Source organism: Taurulus bubalis, assembly GCF_910589615.1.
Source record: "Taurulus bubalis genome assembly, chromosome: 2".
Lineage (NCBI taxonomy): Eukaryota > Metazoa > Chordata > Actinopteri > Perciformes > Cottidae > Taurulus > Taurulus bubalis.
This window is the reverse complement of record NC_136590.1, coordinates 16,228,641-16,248,399: the sequence shown is the minus strand read 5'-3', so window position 1 is coordinate 16,248,399 and position 19,759 is coordinate 16,228,641. Positions and strand designations below refer to the sequence as shown.

Here is a 19,759-nt window from a genome sequence, read left to right as displayed (position 1 = left end):
ACAGAAGCAGTGAAGAAAAGCCCAAAAACCTAAAGTACATAATACTTAGAAAAATACAGATTCTGTATTGGTGGACCATCCATGATAAATATTGACATATTTTTGTAATAAATACACATTGTAAGCTATTTTGTTAAATGTAAGTTCCCTCTGGTACGCAGTGATGCAGCGGTCTCGGGCTTTTGTTGTGAAAGGTAAGAACGGAACTAAAGCGGTATGTGCTGCCCTTGTCGATGTGGAGGAAATTAACTTGTTTTCCCAAATTAATAAATGCAAAGTACTGCGTGGTTGTTTGTGTTGTGATGCGCTGCTCTGCTCTGCACTGCTCTGCTCTGCTCACATTTAATATATACATTTTGCACCACAACTCATGGATTTGTCTCAATCCCGCTGCTCTCTTCCTCCTCCCATCTATCAGCCATTTTTTTCTATCAAGGCATAGTGAGGAAACAGCCCAAATAGTAGTTAACTGACTTTATCGAGCTTCATCTTCCCTTACTACTGGTTAGACAGGATGTGTGTGCTCCCCTTCATGTTTTGTATGTGCTGCTGGTACATGTCCTCTCCCATATGATGAATAATAATGGACTGATTTAGGCTTCATGTCATATCAGTATAGGGGTGAGGTGAGCTTGATGTGCGCAGACAGATGTGAGAGGACAGAATCAGCCTTGTCCCTGCATCAGTATGCCACGGTGGTTTCTGCTCTGTCGTCTCCTCTCTGCAAACAAGAGACAGCACCTGGGCTCTTCAGCCTTCCTCTCCGTCTACACAAGAGGATAAATCCGTCACGATGTCCATTAGGGTTTTTACTGCTCTGACATCCATGAAGGCAGTCAGGGTGTCCCTTATTGTGTTGACATAGCATGAAACCCACGCTGGCACGCACATCCTAATCTGACACATCAGATTTACCCGGTCCTACTGCGCCTGTTTTAGCCTGCACGCAGCAGAGTTGAGTGATCCACACTTATCCTTTACTTGGGGCGACAGTGAACCTCTTATCTACTCTCCGTTTTAAAAGTTCTCTCCGGCCACTGTACTGCCTGTCATCTCCCAACTTTCCGGGAGGTTCGCAGTGGGAAAATGTGAACACGATGTATCACGAATGTGCAGCCAAAGGCAGCTTTGTTTGGATATGCAGTGATCTCACGTAGTCGGGGACTCATTAGCAAAAATGGCAACAGTCGTCTTTGATTTATTTTTAGAGATGAGTAAGGTTACACTTATGTTTGGTTAAGTTTACGTGCAGTGATGACGCAGTTGTGGATTTTTTTTTTTTCTTGTTTTTTCTTGTTCTTTGACACCAATCAAACTCAACCAAAACTATGAAACATCATTATTTTTGTTTTTGTCATGTCACAGTTCTATTTTGATACCTTAGCTGTGCAGGACACATGGGTGGAGCAGACCAGAATTTTTGCCACTGGTTGATTGCGATGGTTAGATCTCTGCAGAGTGTGACCTTCCTCATGCACTGTCGTTGTTTCTCATTTGTTTGCATGTATATGCAACACAGCAACCAGCAACAATTAAATGTAATTTATGTATTCAGAAAAAGAGGTGCTAATAGCCATTAGAGTCTCCCCAAGTAATGAAATAAACATGTAAAGGTCAAACTTCTGATTAATTTAATAATTGAACAATTGTTTTTTTTTATTACAGATTTTCTTCTGGTTTGTAAGAGTTAGAGTAACCACTATTATATTTATTTTAAAAAAAAAAACATAAAAAAAAAAAAATATATATTTTGCAGACTCCAATTCCTGCAAATCCCACTTCCCAACGACTACTATTTGCCTTTTCTAAATTATGCATGTTGTTGTATTCATATAGTTTGTTGCTGTTATTGATTGTATTATCTTTTCAAATTAGGGGCAGTGCAAGCTTGAATTTCAACATATTCTCTGTCAAAAGCATTGCTGGTAGTGCACGTGTAGTGTCCCTGCTCCTGGGGAAATAGCAGGTAGCTTGTTTAAACCCCATGGATGTCAGATGATACAAATGTATAAACAAGCAGTAATTTCATAATTGCACTCGTTAAATCATTAATTTGAAGCGACATCAGCCTTTTTGTTATCAGTGCTGTGTGGTACCAGGGCTTTTTGTACAGAATAACCACATTTGTATTTTCAGACAAAGCAATTGAGTTCACTTGGGTTTGGGGATTCTAGATCAAAAGAGAAGCAGTAGTTTCAAAAACAGGAATTGTTGGCCTCCTACAGTATAATGGCTGTTTGTTCCAGTCCCAAGCACCAGATTGCCCAGGCTTTGTTCTAAGCCTAGTTGGACACTGCCATGCTAACATCAGCCATGTGTCTCTCTGCCTTCAGAGCCACTGTGTGAAAGAAGTGTGAACGCTCATATGACTGGGCCTAATTCTTCTTTGACATCAGCAACCGTATGCATTGCTTGTTTCGCGAGATATGGTATGTGGAGGCCTTGTCAGTATCAGCATTAGTATATACAGTATTTGTGCTGATGGAAGGAAAGCTCAGACCAAATCACACGAGACACCTGTTCAAGATTTGATGCTGCACAGTGACAAGACATAATTACTCCAGAGTCACCGGGTCACAGGTCTTTAAGGGGACTAAAGCAGAGCACAACAATATTTGCTTGTTTTACTCTGTAATGATCTACTGTGTGCAGGAATTCCTTCTCCAGATGATCACAAATTACTTTTATCATATTCTGTCTGTTCTCTTGGGCCGAGACGTCGAGAAAAGCATCATCAGTCGTGTTTACCTGTTGTTTACCTGTGTCTATCTCAACAAATGTCTGTGCAGGCAGCCAGTAATCCTCTGCGTTTTGGTTCACTTCCTACAATTGGGTTGGATTATGCTCTCCCACTGCAATCGGGGACCGCTTGCGAGTGGTGGTCTCGGTCCGATTGTTAGCGAACCCATAGTGTGGCGTTTTTGTCCGCCTCACAGTGAGATTATTGCGTTCACAACTGCCCGAATCAACTAATTTAAACTGACTAAATGTTGACATCGTCTCATAAGCAACATTCTGCCTTAAGACAGCTCCCTTCTTTGTGATGTTACGAGCTCTTTTGCTGGAAGCAGCTGCCTGTTGCATCTGAAAACATCCCGAGTGGGAGCGCTAGAGGAAGACAGTGAAGTTGTGGGCCGTAAAACCCAAACTATTAGTTTAAAGCTCCATGAATCTCAGGGGGATTGAATCGGTTGACAATTGTGTGTTTTGCTCCATCACTACCCGCTCTATCACCGACCCCCCCCCCCTCCTTCACAATACACAAGTTGATTTGAGTGGGATAAATAAAGTAAATACAGTTTAATGTTGCAGCTTTAACCTCAGTTATTCCAAGCAACATTTTATCTGCAACTAACTTGTTCCTCTCTCTCTCTCTCTCTCTCTCTCTCTCTCTCTCTCTCTCTCTCTCTCTCTCTCTCTCTCTCTCTCTGCAGGATGCCAAGTTTGTGGAGGAGAGGAGGAAGCAGCTGCAGGGCTACCTTCGCACGGTGATGAACAAACTGATCCAGACGCTGCCAGAGTTCACGGCCCGCCCCACCAAAGAGACCCTGCTGTCTCTGCTGCCTTTCTGTCTGTAAGTGGACACACACAGGCATGTTCGATACAAGTTCTTTCCCTTTTATGTGAGCATGTGGACATGTGGAGAGAGAGAGAGAGCACATGATGCCAGCACATGTTAGCAGGTGAAGGGCTTCTGTCTGTGAAAGAATCTGAACAATCAAGGAAATAAATCAGGGAATATATGTGTATCTCTGTAACTTTCTTTAAATGTTATTAGCAAAATATGGTGGAATCCAAATGATATGTCTCTTTAATAATATAGAGCTGCCTCTATCCCAGTGCATGCTCACATGACATCTAAAAGGGAAAACAGGAGTTTTGGGCAATACTTTGTATGTATTTTACCAATTTAATCTTCAATATTTTCTGAAAGAATAAACGTCACACCACGGCTGTTGTGGCAGTCGTTGTTACAGGATACAAACGGGGAGGATTAATGTCACCGACGATGCCAAATCCCTTGTAAACAAACTTCAGCGTTTTACACTTGCACACATCATTCACTTATACAAGTGTTTATGTTCTCTCACGCGCACATTCACACACACTCAGACTCACAGGTGTGAAAGTGCGTGATGCCTTAGCTACCCACCTTCCGACCAGGCTCCGTCTGAAAATGAGATGTTCCAGTCATTTCCTGTCAACATTCACATCGGTTTCCACTCACTGCGATCAATCAGCTGGCGTGACACCAACTGGATTGTCATTTCCTCTCTGGAGACATCTGAGTCATCGGGCCGAGGCAACAACAGCAACAGCACCGTTGACACAGACGTAGACGCTTCACTTCGTCGCCTCGCTGAAAGCCACGATGAGTTCTTATGTGATGATAGTGTTTTCAAATGATAATCACGGCACGCGTTTTTACTCGTAGGAAAATGAGAAGAGTGCTGTCTTATGTGTTGCTTTCAGTCCATTCACATCAGTGTCCCTGGGTTTGGGGTCTGAACGAGACCGCCTAACCAGGGGTCTCAGTGTGGTTCTGGATCAGACTCTCTAGTACAGTATGTGAGCAATGTAGTCCAAAGTAGATGTGTGATTCAATATTGAATACCATGGATAAACTACTAAATCCATCTGCTTATTGTGAGAACTGTCCGGCGATCTCCGAGGATCACAGAATTATCCAAGATCAATTGGTAACCATGGTAACATATGTGCACATAATTGTCACAGCTACATCAGATGTGCACTGCTTTTCTGTTCTACCTTGTGTATATTATCTTTTTCTTTATCGTTTGTTTCTACCTGGTCTAGATAAAATATGACATACAGTGTGAGGTCCATTTGTTGTCTTGATTAATAATGCTCATAATCAATCATTTATTTTTGAGTTAATGAGAGAAGATACATAAACTCTCACCAGTTGTGAGCAGTGACGGGAGAAGTAAAAGTAGCAATACTTGAATGTAGTGTTGGAATACTCTACAAGTGAAACTTGTGCATCAAAAGTGTATTTACTTAAAAGTACATAAGCAGTAGGTTCAAATTATTCTCACAGCACCAAAAGTAAAAGTACTCGTCATGTAGAACGGCCCCATTCAGAATAAAATGATATGATTGTGGATGCAGTCATTTAGCAGCTGGTAAAGGTAGCGATGATTATTACTAATTTATATAGTACCTAAAAATTGTACTAGTAGCACTATTGTACTTGTACTAGTTGAGTCAATTACTTTACTGATGGTTCAGGATGACTTCACCAAAACTGTCCAACCAACAAGTGCAAAGTAAAAATATCCCAATCACTCTCTGGTGCTTTGCTGCAGTGTGGGTCATAAACCCTGACCCCTGCATGTTATCTAATAAATAATAAAACAAGGCTCAACTAAAAATACCAAAGTACACGTCAAATAACATTTTCGCGAGATGGTTTCTGTCATTTTAGGTGTTCAATTACTTCTGACAAGTTTGGTTTTAAGTAGTTATCTAATGCTATAAAAAGGGTGTGTGGTGTTGTGATTGACAGCTGCTCTGACTGTCCATAGAGTAGAGGCGGCAAGAGTAACTGTGGCTGTCTGTAACTTTAACTCTAACATGCATACAGCCGCTGGCCGTGTTGATAGCTAGCTTGACAACGTCTCTCCTGGCGGATCATCATCCTTGTCTGATTGTCGTGTTTGTTCATATTCTAGCTTGAAAATTAGTCTGTGTAATAGAACATGCATCAACCATCAATGTAGTTATAGAAACATTGTGGTTGCTATCTTTCTCCCCAAACCAAGTAGAGATAGAGTCAAATTGTGAGGTAAGTCTCTAAAGGCAGGAGTCCAGTAGAGAGAGTACAACACAGGCCTGTGTAAACTTCCAAAGCACAGACTGTTCATTATCTAGTCCGCCCTGAGAAGCTCACTAATCCTGTCTCTCTTCATATCTCTGAGCCGAAATGGAAACCTTTCTATTGCACGTCTTTGAATGGCATGAAATATTGCAGTGTCAAGCCACATCCATTACTTTCTTCCTTTGCTGAAATATTGTTATTCAGAGTTTAATACATCTTCACTCAGATCTACTCTTACCCAGTTACTGCCCGTGTTTGTGATCGTCAATGCCTGCTTATTACTCCTGACTTTTAACTACTAGTGTTGGAACAAAACAACAGGGGACGCTGGCCTAACTCTGCTCTACTTGGTGGCGTAAACAGCTGATGTTATGGGTCAACAATCTTTTGGCTGGGTGACCAAAAAGTCCCTTCAGAAATGGTTAGCATAAAAGTGAAATTAACGCGGTCGAGGACCAACTGCAGCAGTTTACCAGTACATCAAGTTAACATGTTTGCACAACAGTATCTTGAGCATTCATATCAAGTAACGTTAACTTGATGGTTGAGGACTTTAACTTGCATGTGCAGGTTTCTCTGGGCCTGCTGTGATCTGTGCTGACACTGCATTTCTCACTACCACGACGCAATGGAATCGCAGCCGACATTGAATCAACATCGATCAGCATACCGTGATGATGCTGCGCTCGTGTGTGCAAAGACATACAGCACTCTGTAGCTTCTTGCCAATGCTGCTGCTCAGGCCTGCCAGCGTTGTCATGGTGTTTAATGGTTTAACATGATGAAACCTGCGCTGGTCTAACATCTTCAGTGAGGGATGAAAGCCTGATTAGTCTGGTCATTAACTTGATGAGGGGGGCGGGAAGGAACACGGAGAAGATGCAGAGGTAAGCGAGAATGTTGTTTGGCCCCAAATAGAAACCACACTTTGCTTGATTATGCAACAGCCATGTCTGATCCAAATTAGGAAAACATTGGATCCTGTCAATTCTCAAATGGTGGCCAGGTCTCAAATACGATGCAGCACAAACAAATAAAGGCCCATCGCCAATATATGTTTGAAAAATGTTGTACATTTGGGAAAATGTTCATTTTTACTGCCCTAATTTCACTGTGTATGGACATTAATGGACTAAACATAACATATACCTCCTCAGATTGTTCACTGTGCATGTTACCAAATGAATATATGGCCTCATGTTAGCATGTTTTAAACGGTATCTGTGTAATTATCCTCTGTACCTACACGATGCCGCCACATTTTGTTGCCCATTGTAACCCAATGGCAGAGCCCAGACAAGGATGGAGAGAAGCAGACGTGTGGTTTGAAAGTGAGAGAGAAAATGACAGGAGGCAGTAGGTATAGTGAGAAAGATGCAAGGGAAGGGGACCATGGAGGAAAAGCTGAGGTGGAGACAGAGGAAAATCAATATTCCGGTTACAAAGTCAGAAAAGGTTTCCTTCTAAACATCAACTTGAAGTTGAATCATTTAATAACTGTGTTACATGCCAATCATCTCAGATTTGTAATTAGCTCCTCAAATTGATGAGAGCTGACAGAACACGTACTTGGGAGGGTTCCCAGCACTTTGATTCAACTTATCATAGTTTGAAAAAGGCAATAACACCAGATGTTGCTATTTGATCTCACTGATGTTTCAGAGGAGCTATAAAGATAAGAGAGCATGACGTCTTGTGTTTTCAGAGGATCAAATAAGTGTTCCCAGAAGCTGAAATCTCAGAGCTGCAAGCATGTCTGTCGACTCTTAGTCTTGTTTTACTGACCGGCCACCAACTCACCTTTGTAACACTTATATGTGAACCAAATTTCTATTAAAGTAACAGCAGTGTTTATGCCTCTCCGCACACAGTTGGCCTGCAATTTTCCTCAGTTGTCTGCAACTTGGTCACACCTTTCCCCAGGTTTTCCACCACTTTAGTATGCAGCTCAACACCTTTAATGTTTACTCAGAGCACAACGTCCACATTACATTTTGGTTACGCTTTTATCTAAAGCGACTTACATTTTTGCTCTATACACCGCAGACAAAGCTACGGGGAGCAATTAGGGGTTAAGTGTCTTGTTCAAGGACACAACGACAGGGACTAGCAGGGCCGGGGCTCGAACTACCAACCCTCTGATTGAATGACGGGTATGCTAACCACTTAGCCAGCGTCGCCCGGTACACACTCTCTCACCTTATTGACCTGCTGCCTCGGAGAGAAATGGTCGAGCAGTTTGACTTGAATGAGGATGTAACCTTTTTTTCTTTCGCCTGTGGCGATTTCTGTATGTGCACATGCATGTCGGTTTGGCTTGAGAGGTGTGTGTGTGTGTGTGTGTGTATATGAGGAAATGTACTGGGAATAGTTTATTATTCAGAGAACCAATCACCACGCCCCGCCTTTTGCTGTTTGACAATCAATGTGATGCATGCTTGTGTTTGTGTACCTCTTTATCCTAATTATGCACCTCTGAAGTCAAACTATTAATATTCCAACGGTGCCTTATCATCCCTCACAAGTCAATATCCTGTCCAAATGGGGGACAAGCACATGCCGAGAGCCAAAAAACAACAACGTATAAGTCTAATTAATTTAGCACATTTAGCTACTTTGCCCAGTTTGATATGAATAAATGAGATGGCTTGTGGTTTCGACTCTGCATGCTGCCCCTAATTTAGTATGATTTTTGCGGATATAACTCCCATTGCATCGCTGTTTGGCCAACCTTGGTCAAGTTCAAATTGTGTGACTGCTCCTCATTGAGCTTGCCTGGCTCGGCGGACAGTGGTGCTTGTGCCCCTGATGAATGTACATTTAGTGCCAGTGAAAACAGAATAATGTCTGCCACATTAACAAAGCTCATGCTATTCCCATATTATCTGGCCACACCGTCCCCCGGAGTGGTTTGACATGGACGGTTGAGGCATACGTGCTGAAGTCTGAATCTGTGCCAGTCTCTTCCACGTTTCAGCCTATTTGAACATGACAGTGCCTCTCTGCCCTCATACTGCGCTGCTATTTCTTGAGCCCCTGCTGCTTCACATACAACCATATGGCCCGCAGTGACACTTTCAGCCAAAGCACCTCACTGTGAGTGCATTTATTTTTAGCTTGTGTTGTTCTTGTGGGAATCAAACTACAGGACCACCCAGATGTCCCAGATAACCTTAATCACAGCTCTAGCAGCTGGGGAGCTTCATTAAAGAGGCCAGTTGGACATTGACAGGGAAATGCCCTCTTCCTCTTCATTGTTTTTCATATTAATTGAAAATCCCTTCGTCAAAGAAGCACTTGAACTCAACGCTCCTATTAACCCAATCAATGCTTCACCACAAGCAGCAGGGGAGAGGCTTCAGAAGAAATGCCACAAGAAAGCATTTCACCGCAGGCTTTCAGTCTCCCTGCTTTCCCTTGACAAGTGCCTCTCATTCATCCTCGTTGTTATCAGATAAGACTCCGGGATCAGGGGTTCACATGTTCTGAAGACGGTCGCCAGGGTAACTAGGGCAATGATGTCACTAAGCGGCCGACATTATATCCTCCTGAGTAATGAGATGCCTTGACATCATCATACGATCACAAATAACTGTAATCTGGTTCCTCGTGTCACAAATAATGGCTTCTGGTGGAGAGGGCAGTAATGAGGAAACTGGCGGGATCGCTGGAATTGCACGTGACTAAAATCGATTGCTTGATTTTAAAGCAAGGACATAAACGTCCCAGAAGATGTATTCTATATAACTATATTATAGCAAAAAACATGTGCCAAGTTTGCCAAATCACATCTTAGTAAAAAAATATTAAACCAGTTGTTTATTTCTCTGCTCTAACAGAAACTGCAATTGTTAGCATGTCCATCTAACCGACAACCTACAACCACGGCCTGCTGCCCGTTTGCAAATGGCCCACTGGGGATTTTAAAATGAGACTAGTTCTAATAAATTGCACTCTAGATACATTGCACTTCTTGGTTTGAACACTAGATGTCGACTAAATTTACTTGACCTACATTGGCATACTAGTTGGCCTGTGACTCCAAAAGGTTTGATTAGTTCTCATCCTACAAGCCTTTTTCCTTTGTTTTGTTGAAAGTGAAAATATACAGTTTAAAAATATAAAAAATATGTATTGAAGCAGGTTAACGAAATGACAATCTGAAGTGTTCACATTTTACATTTTGCTACTCTTTATGCACAGTTAATGCAAAATCATTTAGATTCTGCTTATTTGGTGCATGAAAGCTTCTCTCTTTGCTGCTCTGACAAATGTCGGGTTTCCCAAGAACAGGTCCTTTGGCAGAAGGGAAATTATGCATTTAAGTCTCCAGATGAAGCATCAGTGGTTTATTTGAATAATAAACTGGGGAATACACTTCGCCAGATGTTCATTTAAAGTCCACGACTCATTTCTCCTGTTTTCTCTCATCCAGAGACACACCCCAGGCCAACGACGGTGGATCCAAGACGCCCCGGTCCAAAACTTCATCCCGCTTTCCCAGACTGGGCCGCAGCCGCAACCAGGAAACCAGACCTGAACCCCAGAGTGGCGACCTTTAACCCGCCCGGAGCCTTTGAACTACCAATCTCTCACTGTAGAGGCTGAGGAGGATGGCGTTCCTGTGTCCACCTTGGACTGTGACACACAGGCTCACAGTGCGGGAGGACATTAAGGGTGTTTAGCGGATGAAAGGCCTCAGTGGAGGTTTGGAGATGGATGCGGTCCCAGCGCAGGACTTTCTAAGAGACATGTAAATGTGTCTGCGCATCGCTTGGCTGAGTAAAGGACAAATTACTCCCCTTAGGCTGCCGAGCAGTGGACCCAATCATACAGCACCTCTTACCTCACTGAGAGACAACAAGACTTTCTGTAAACTGCACAGGAACTGCTCTCGCTCATCCAAAACAAAATGAGGCAATGAAAAGGTGTTTTTTTTCTTTTCTTACTCTGCTCAGTTTTGTAGTGCAGATGTTTCATGGTCACAGTGCCTACAGTGTTTTGTAGCTGCTTTCCTGCTCTGGGAAAGGAGGGGAGGGTGTGGATTTAAGTATTATCTTGGGAAATGAATTTAGCTTTTCAGCTAATGTGTCAGCATTATAGTGCCATTACATTTTAGATGGCGATGATGCACTATGTCTGGCGTGGACCATAAGGCAATGGGCCTTCCCTTTTCCTACTTCTGTTGTACTATTATTATTATGGCTAATGGATAATCTGCAAAAAAAAAACACATCTTAATGTCACCGGGGATGCAGTGGTTATTAAAAGCGTCTTTTCAATTCCACATAGTGATCAGATGATTGGATTAGGGTTGAAAACAAACACATATTTGGGACTGTACAAAAAGGATGAGGGTTTGGAGGGGGAGTGAATCTTATATGTCCCTTTTTGAGAAAGAAAGACATCCCCACACCAGTCCCATTGACTTGAAAAAACTTTCTTAAATATGCTCACTTAAATTGGAACAACAAAAAGAGGTAAAGAATAACACTAATATATTAATGGAAAAATGGAATTAGACATTTCCGAATTCAACCAAATTCCAGCCACGTATTTACTTCGGAAAAAAGGCTTTTACACACCGACGGTGTTTTTTGTGTGCAAATGAATTAACATATACATGTAAGTGTGTTTTTTTTTTTATTTAATATTGTGCACCGAAGAAGCTTGATTTCTTTCTGTACATGGTTGATTTTTTTCAGCTTCCGCATCGTCAACAATGGCATCAACTAATCATATTGTGCGGTTGAATTGAGTTGCGTATTTTTGAGAGTCCGAACCAAGACGGCAAACTTTATTCCTCCTTTCAACCTCGACAAAGGCAGACCAGATCCACTACAACATTCTTACCTTTCACAATAAGAGCCCATAAGCATACTTGCGGATTCCTCTCAAAGGTATATTTCCACATGTGTAACATCAGTCTCAGACACCTCCTGTGATGCAAACAATATATTTTTTTTGTCATAAATATTTTAGAGCAGAAAGAAAGGGGAACACTGTGTTTCAGTAGTTTTACCCTCAACCCCACTATGACTACACAACTCCTCTAGATTACATCAATAAGGGTCCTCCCCTCAGGTCGGATGGCTATATGGAAAAATGTTTCAATGTTTAAAGATTGATTAATTAATGTGTCTTAGCTGGATTTAACGCAGCCTAATGTTGCAAATAAATGTTTTAACAAGACTAAACACTTGAAGAAAAGTTGCTTGTTAGAGTGCAGGGAAAGGGCTGCTGAGCATCAAGTGTGTGTAAAACAGAAGCTCATGCATATGTATAGTGTTACCCCAGAGTAGTCAAAGACTATGTTCAAACGAGAAGCGATTGTGTTAGAAGGTTGTCGGAAAACTTGAATCAAAGGGTCGGCTCGCAGAATGGTCAACACTGTTCAGCGTTGACGAGGGGAGGGGAACAAACAAGGCTTGTGGGTTTTAATTAAGCTGTTATTCTCACTCAGAAGTGACCCTCACAAGTATCCGTCGACTGGTAAAGTCTCACAGGGACACGTCAAATAAAGATTTGACCTTCGACAGAGAGGTTCTGTTCGTGGTTCAACATGTGGTGAGCTGTCCGATAAAACATCGGCATGGGAGGGAAAATAAGACGGAGTATCAAAGCCTTTTAAAGAAATGATATTCTCCTCAATTGGAAAAATGGCACTGCTGTTGCATCCTATCAAGAACATGCAATTTGTGACTTTCTTTTTTATTAAAGACTATTATCTGCTGTGAAACTGTAAAATCATAGAATTTGTTATATTTTAAGTGCAGTACTGATACACTCATATACAATGGAAAAATCATCCCACAGCATCATACCACCGCTGACCAACAACATTGTCCCGCCCCTTTTCACAGATATCCCTTTCACAGCGAAGATTTGTGTCTTGGACCTCTGCATGAATATCCATATTGTAAATGTTGTAATCCACAGCATCATAATTGAAAAGAGTACTCCACTGATTTAGCATTGCACTCCTCTAACACTCTTTGACAATGTGCAGTTTTTTAAAAAAGGATCAAGATTTACGCAGCAGAACCAGAGATATTGCCCTTTTTTAAATTCCACTTCCATTGTCCAAACCGGGCGCCTAAATTAGCCACATTGCAACTCGCTTGCCACACTTTGAGCCAGATATTCGAGTGTATTATATATCTCTGGAAAAGCTCACTTAGCCACGCATGTATGGCGAGATGAACGCATCACATTATAAGTCTGCACATGAACAGGGTGCATAGATGGATGGATCGTTGCTGTGAATTCCATCTGTGGCCCTCATTGCATCTGTTTTACTTGTCGAGTGGTGATTTAACCTTCCCCGCTTTCTGCGTTTTTATTCATTCCATTCATAGCAATTTTTTTGGGAAAGGCTGCGTTTTTTTTTCTTCTTTTTTTCTGCGCTGGGCATGCAGCACCGGGTCGGTGGCAAGAACAATGCTGAGGTTGTGCTAAATGCTCATTGTCCATAGACCAGAAAATTGATTACAAGCCCGTTTAGGATGTGGATGGTTGACTTTGGCAATGTTAGACACATTACACAAACACACACACACACACACACACATACACACACACACACACACATAGTGTAAGCAAAGTTCACTGAGCGCTGACACAACACATCTCCTGCAATGTTTCCATTGTTTTCATAGAATGGAATAATACAAAAAAAGCATGGCAGGGCTGTGACATTTATTAGTTTGAAGCCAGCTGAAAAAGTGTAACTAACTACATTGTATAGAAATGTGTATATTCTGAGATGCTTTGCCCGTATATAACTCTCATGATGAGTCGTACAATTTGGTATTGGTGTGGAGAAGGAGATTGGAGGGTCAGAAGGGATGTCACACGTCAAGCAACAAGTCTGACTTCTCATTAATGGTGAATTGTTTGATCATATGTTTGTTGCCCTTTGCGACAACTTGAAACTTTTCCATTCAACATTTTACCCATTAAATCAAACCTGCACTGAGAAGAGAAGAGAGGGCTGTCTCAAGAATACGGGTGAGTCAAACCCGTTCCTCTCAGGCCGGAATCAGAGACCACAGTAGACTAATGACCACCATCTTGCAGCTGTAACACAGGCGTCTCTATTTTACACTTCCATATCACTAATTCCATTTGCACTCACATTTAATTCGCTACACATATTGTGGTAAACGTGTTGCCTCCCTGAGATATTTTGCGTTGCGTTGATCCTTTCAGGCAACGCTTCCTCCCACATAGTGATACCCTGAATAAATTTAAATCATACAGTAAATGTTATGTAGTTTAGATGGAAGTTAATGCCGAAGTTGCAGTTTGCATGTGCCTGTCCTGCTGACTGAGGCATATACAGCCTATATGTTCACACACTGACTTGCATCAGTGTACATTTGGTCAACGTCCTCAAGCTGCTGGGTATTACAATGTACTGTGTGTGGGAATAACGAGTCGTGCAGTTCAGCCACTGTGGTTAAGAAAGACCTTTTGTGCTTGAAAAATAAAAGGAAAAATCCTTGACTTTAACTCCTCTCAAACTCAAGACGGAAAGCTCATCATTGTTTACGACGATAACATAAAAGACAAAAACGTATGTATGATTTGGGTGAGATAGTTTGAGCATGTGACTTTTCTTGAATGATTTTATTTAATGTTACACCACCTTTATTGTCTTTTGTTGTAATATAGTGTATATATAGTATATCTATAGTGTAGAGTGTCCTTGTCACTACCAGTCAAAGTATAAAACGTGTTTCCCCTCCTCATCCATGTCCATACTATGTATTAGTATATTTCGGTATTGTCCCTCTCTCTCTGCCAAACCTTGAAGATATGGAGGTCCCTCTTTGTTCATTTTACAGGACTGTATGCAATTACCAAGCTCTTACCTGTGTGTGAGGAACATCAAGGAAACAGGGACCCCGGTTTAAACAAGGTCACTGTATAAGCAGCGCTCCTATCTCTGTGATGCACAATGCCGGTTTGGCATCGGGGCATTATAATGTTCATTATAATGATAAAGAACAGGGCTGACGTTTCAGGCCCCCTATAGACAACCGGCCCTTCAGGAAGGAGCTTACTAACAGAAACCAAGATTAACATGAGCTTCATATTTCTGCTTACCAGAAGAGATGTTCCTCAGGGACCGAGGAGCTCTGCTGAGCTGCATCAATCTGAAGTGCTTGTGTCAGTAATTACAGTAACTTTAGCTTGTGTTTCTTTTGATTGCTGGGGCATTTTGCTGGCTCATTAAGGATACTTTTCATTACCCCAGTTTGCTGATAAAAAAGTAGCTGCATAAACAGCTTCCATTATAGAGGTTGCGTGCCGTGGTCTCTGGTAAGAATGACATCAGGGTAAAAGGCACAAGCCTCCTGTATCTTTTTTACAGTTGTCATTTCAAACACCTGTAAACTGCTGGAAAACTCTCCGACACAAGCTGCTTTCTCAGAGCACACAGTCTAAACCGAAGGCAAACTTGCTCTTCAATCTGCTGATTATGGAGTGGCGTAAGTGTGATTTTATTTTACATCATCAAAATGTAGATTTTTGTGTTTATAATTGAATGTTTGAGCTGAAGTTACAGATCTTCTGTTTAATTCATGCTCCGTGTCATTGGGTTATCGATGCAGCATCCGGCTTCCAGCTGACCACCAACATCCAGTCAGGGTTATGGTCACAGCTCCCTCCATCAATTGCCAATTTGAACCTTTAAAAAAAAGAATATATATATTTTTAACCGTGGCAACAACAAGCGTGTTCCAACCATGTGCATCACTTTTGAATGTCCCCTGGAAAGAGATAACGTTGTGTTCGACCTCCTAGAAGCGTGTTTCTCTGTCAAATTGAGTAAGACGTGTTCAACATGCTACTTGTGTTGAAGATGTTTCTTCATTATTTTATGTTTGAGTCACTTAGTCACTAGTTTTGGCACTCCGCTGCATGTTTGAGTTACTCGACACGAATATGTGCCGTGACCTGAATCCATGCAGCAGAAGTGACATACTTTCCTCGAACAAGTCAAATGTGTGACTTACTTTTTTGTTTCCGTAATAGAAGCCTGTGCTGTATTTCACCACTGCTGTTTGTTTTCTTAAATTTTTTCCTCCAGGTTTTGAATTATTTGTCAGAAAACAAACATGTGAGACAATTTTTCCATCACACTCACAGGCTCCTGTTCCCCGGCTGGCAGACGTTCAATTGAATGTTCACCGTATTCCCTGCAGATGGTGAAATGCTCCTGTACCTTCAATACAACACTTCTCAATCTCTTCCTGTCGCGCTCCTGCTTTCTCTTCTTTTTCTGTCCCCTCATATTCTCCCTCTCTGTCTACACATATCCCTTGCTTTTTTTCATCTCCCCTCCTTCTCTCTTGTGTCTTCCTGACCCTCGTTCTCTTCTCCTCTCCAGGTTGCCCCTTTCATCTCCACCTCCTCCAGTCTGTCACTCCCTGTCTCCTCCCTCACTCTGATCTTTTCTATCTCTTCTTCATCTCCCAATTATCTTTCTACCTTCTTACACCCTCCTCCCTTCACCACCTCATCATCATCTCTCTCTCTCTCTTTTTCTCTCTCTCTCTCTCTCTTTCTCTTTCTTCCGATGAAAGAGAAAGAGACAGATGACCTTTTCTGTGTAGTAAACACACATACACACACACACACACACACACACACACACACACACACACACACACACACACACAGGTATCCAAATGCGTACAAATAAGGAAGTTTAATTTTTGAAGAAAACAATAACATTTGTGTTAGAAAAAAAGAGCCGTCATTGTGTTCCTGACTCCCCTTCCTCTTCCTCTTCCCCGTCCTCTTATTATCCCCATCCTACTTCACCTCTTCCTTCTTCTCCTCCTCCTCTTCCTCCTCCTCCTCCTCCTCCTCCTCCTCCTCCTCCTCCTCCTCCTCGTCTTACTTCTTCACGTCCTCGTCCTCCTCTAATTCTCACCCCTCTTACTCTCTGTCCAATATTGGCCTCCATTGTTGTCCAAACCAAATGTTTACTTGTAGCCTATTTATAGTGCTCAAGCTCTGATAAGTGATCTCATTATCTAAAAGTGTTTTCACATGTGTCAATGTGGAAAAGCAATTGGCAAAATAGTGTAGCAATGTAGAGACCAATGTTTACAGTTTTGCTAGAAGTGTGTTAATGAATTGCAAACTGAGTATAAAGCAGAGAACGTGCATTCAGTTTGGCACACTTGGTAAATGCATTGGCTAAAAGTGTTAATGGTTTCAGAAATCGTGCTTCAAGAATCGCTGTTAGTGTTTAAGCATTCAGAAAAAACTGTAAACAAAGTTCACATGACCTGTAGTTACAGGGAGCAGAAGAGTGGAACATGTAGATCATAGGTGTCAAACTCAAGGTCAAATCCGGCCCACCACGTAATTGTATGTGGCCCTCGACAGCTTGAAAGGCATATGATCGTCTTAAAATTAAAGTCTATGCTGCTTTACAGTGTACAGTGACCATAGACTACATCTCTACATCAATGCATGTCAATTTTGTGACCTGCAAATGAACGGCATCCTACCGCGAGAAAGCAGTGTTTCCATATTGCCGTTTAACTAAAGACAAATGATTACATTTAAAAAGATCGACAAATAATCCCCAAATGTCCAAGAAGAGCGAGATTGATGCAAAGGGAAGGCCATTTAAAGAAGATGGGAAAATACACTACCGTTCAAAGGTTTGGGGTCACCCAGACAAATTTTCTGTTTCTTCACAATTTCCTGCATGGAATAGTCTTCATTTCTAAGAACCAGAACAGACTGGCGAGTTTCACATGAAAGTTCTCTTTTAAAAAGTGCTTTTCTTTTAAAAATAAGGACATTTTTAAGTGACCCCAAACTTTTGAACGGTAGTGTACATGTTTGTGCTTCAAGGAGAGAAACCGGTAAGTCTTCTGTGTTATGACGAAGTGTCGATGATGAAGGAATACAATTCACGTCGCCGTTTTGACACCAAACACGGAGCCAAGTACGCTAAATTTAGCCTCCAAGAAAAACATAGTTGTCCAAGATGTGCCCCATGCCACATAAAGGTATGTGAGCAGGTGAGTCTCAGACCACACCTGCTCACATGTTCTCACTGCTCACAATTAGTTGTTGGACCAGTTATGTCCTTCTCAACTGTGACAAAAAAGCTTTGAACGAAGTTAATGTAATAACGTGTGTTTGATGTTGTCTTTATTCTCTTTTTTATAAATTTTGATCTTTGATAGAGTTATGTTGTAATAACAGAGACATTTGCTTACTTATATTTTTACTTTTATACAAATGCATGTCCAATATTTTTACACTTGAATAAACAATAATCAAATGCAAAGATAGTTATTTAACAATATGTTAGGGAGTAGTTTATACAGTGTTACAGTTACAATCGGCCCTTTGAGGGCGACCATAATGCTGATGTGGCCAAGGGTGAAAATTTGTTTGACAACCCTGATGTAGATGGTCACCTGGGGCTCTTGACAGAGGATACGTTTCTCTTGTACCTTATCTGAATTAAATCCCAAATTAAGATGTAATGGATTATGTTAATTAATATGCGCTCAGTTCTGGAAACATGGGAAATTAACTGTGTGATTTATCCCTAAGCTGTTAAGGAACCTCTTCAGCATTAAGGCCACATACAGCAATGCAACATCAACTTATCAGATAATGGATATGCTGATTCTCACCACGTCGGGGCCCAGATAAGAGCATGTGGCATGGCATGTTAATTTCAGGATAACGGTAAAGGTAAACAGGAAGGGTGGACTGTTTGTAGCTTCCCCACACATCATCTATCATGAAAGTTCCAGCTATGGGGGATTGTTTTTTTTGTGCAATTAATTTACAATCAAAAACTTCACACAGAATGCAAATATAACACCGAAAACGAGGTAGATTTTCCTGAGGTTGAGTGTCTAAAGGCCTTTACTGTAAAAAACAAAAACTACATTTATTTGGATTTCACAAGGCTTTCTTTTGTTCTTGTCCTCTCATTTGACTTTGTTTCCTTTACCCGCAGGCTACCCCCCTTCAGTCAGCTCTGCCTGCCCCTCAAAGCTATCACAGGCTTTCACAATAGCCTGAGGCACTCTTTTGATCAACTCAGAAGCTGGATCTGAACACCTCCACGCTCCGTTTAAACCACAGCAGGGGAGGAATTGCGAGGTGAGCGGAGATGAGTTGTAGCTGCGTCGACGACGGAACTGTCAAAGATGGCGGGAACAGGTGAAGGAGCCTGAGAAGTTGTATCAGATCAGTTGTAACTAACTAACTAGACTAAGAGTTTTGTGGCAATCTATTGTACCTTTATTGGACAGTTGAATAGTGAAGTGGCTGACTGGAAACTGGGAGACGGAGGAGTATGAAATGCAACAACGGTGCCATGGTTAGAATCAAACATAGTACACTCCAGTAATGACTTTAAACATTAAAACAATGAGCCGGACATGGAATGTATAACAGAGGACATTTATTCAAGTATTATACAGGAGTTTTGAGGTGTTTGTTCCTGAGTCTTTAAATGTCCTGATACGTCATACATACAACATGTTAGATGTTATGCAGATTAAGATTAAATTTCTGATGACTTTTATAACATTCTAAATGGTTTTACATTTAACTACCTAACGCACATATATTAAGGTGAATATTAGCTCCCTTTTGAGAAGCAGCAGAATTAAATAAGTCAAATTATTTAGTGTTTCCCGCTATCAGTGGGCGGTTTGATCCCTGGTCTCCCCATAGTTCGCATGTCGAAGTGTCCTTGAGCAAGACACTGAACCCTGTTGCTCCCCGGGCGCTTCTCAGCATCCCACTGCTCCTAAATTTCTATGGACGGGTTAAATGCAGAGAGCAAATTTAATGTATGTATGTAAAAATATGTAACATGACAAACTCCAAGGGGCCTATCAAAGTGTCAGT

At 41.6% G+C, this 19,759-nt stretch overlaps 1 protein-coding gene across 1 annotated transcript in view; it reads left to right on the top strand.

Moving 5' to 3' along the window:
* The window catches only part of snx29 (sorting nexin 29), a gene marked incomplete at its 3' end in the record, with an annotated part of 119,638 nt that extends 109,234 nt beyond the window's left edge, over positions 1-10,404 (top strand). The window contains exons 20-21 of the mRNA XM_079237409.1: positions 3,435-3,574; positions 10,278-10,404. Of these exons, the coding sequence (XP_079093535.1) occupies positions 3,435-3,574; positions 10,278-10,404 (267 nt within the window). The remainder of the gene's footprint in view (positions 1-3,434; positions 3,575-10,277) is intronic.
* Between the last annotated feature and the right edge of the window lie 9,355 nt (positions 10,405-19,759).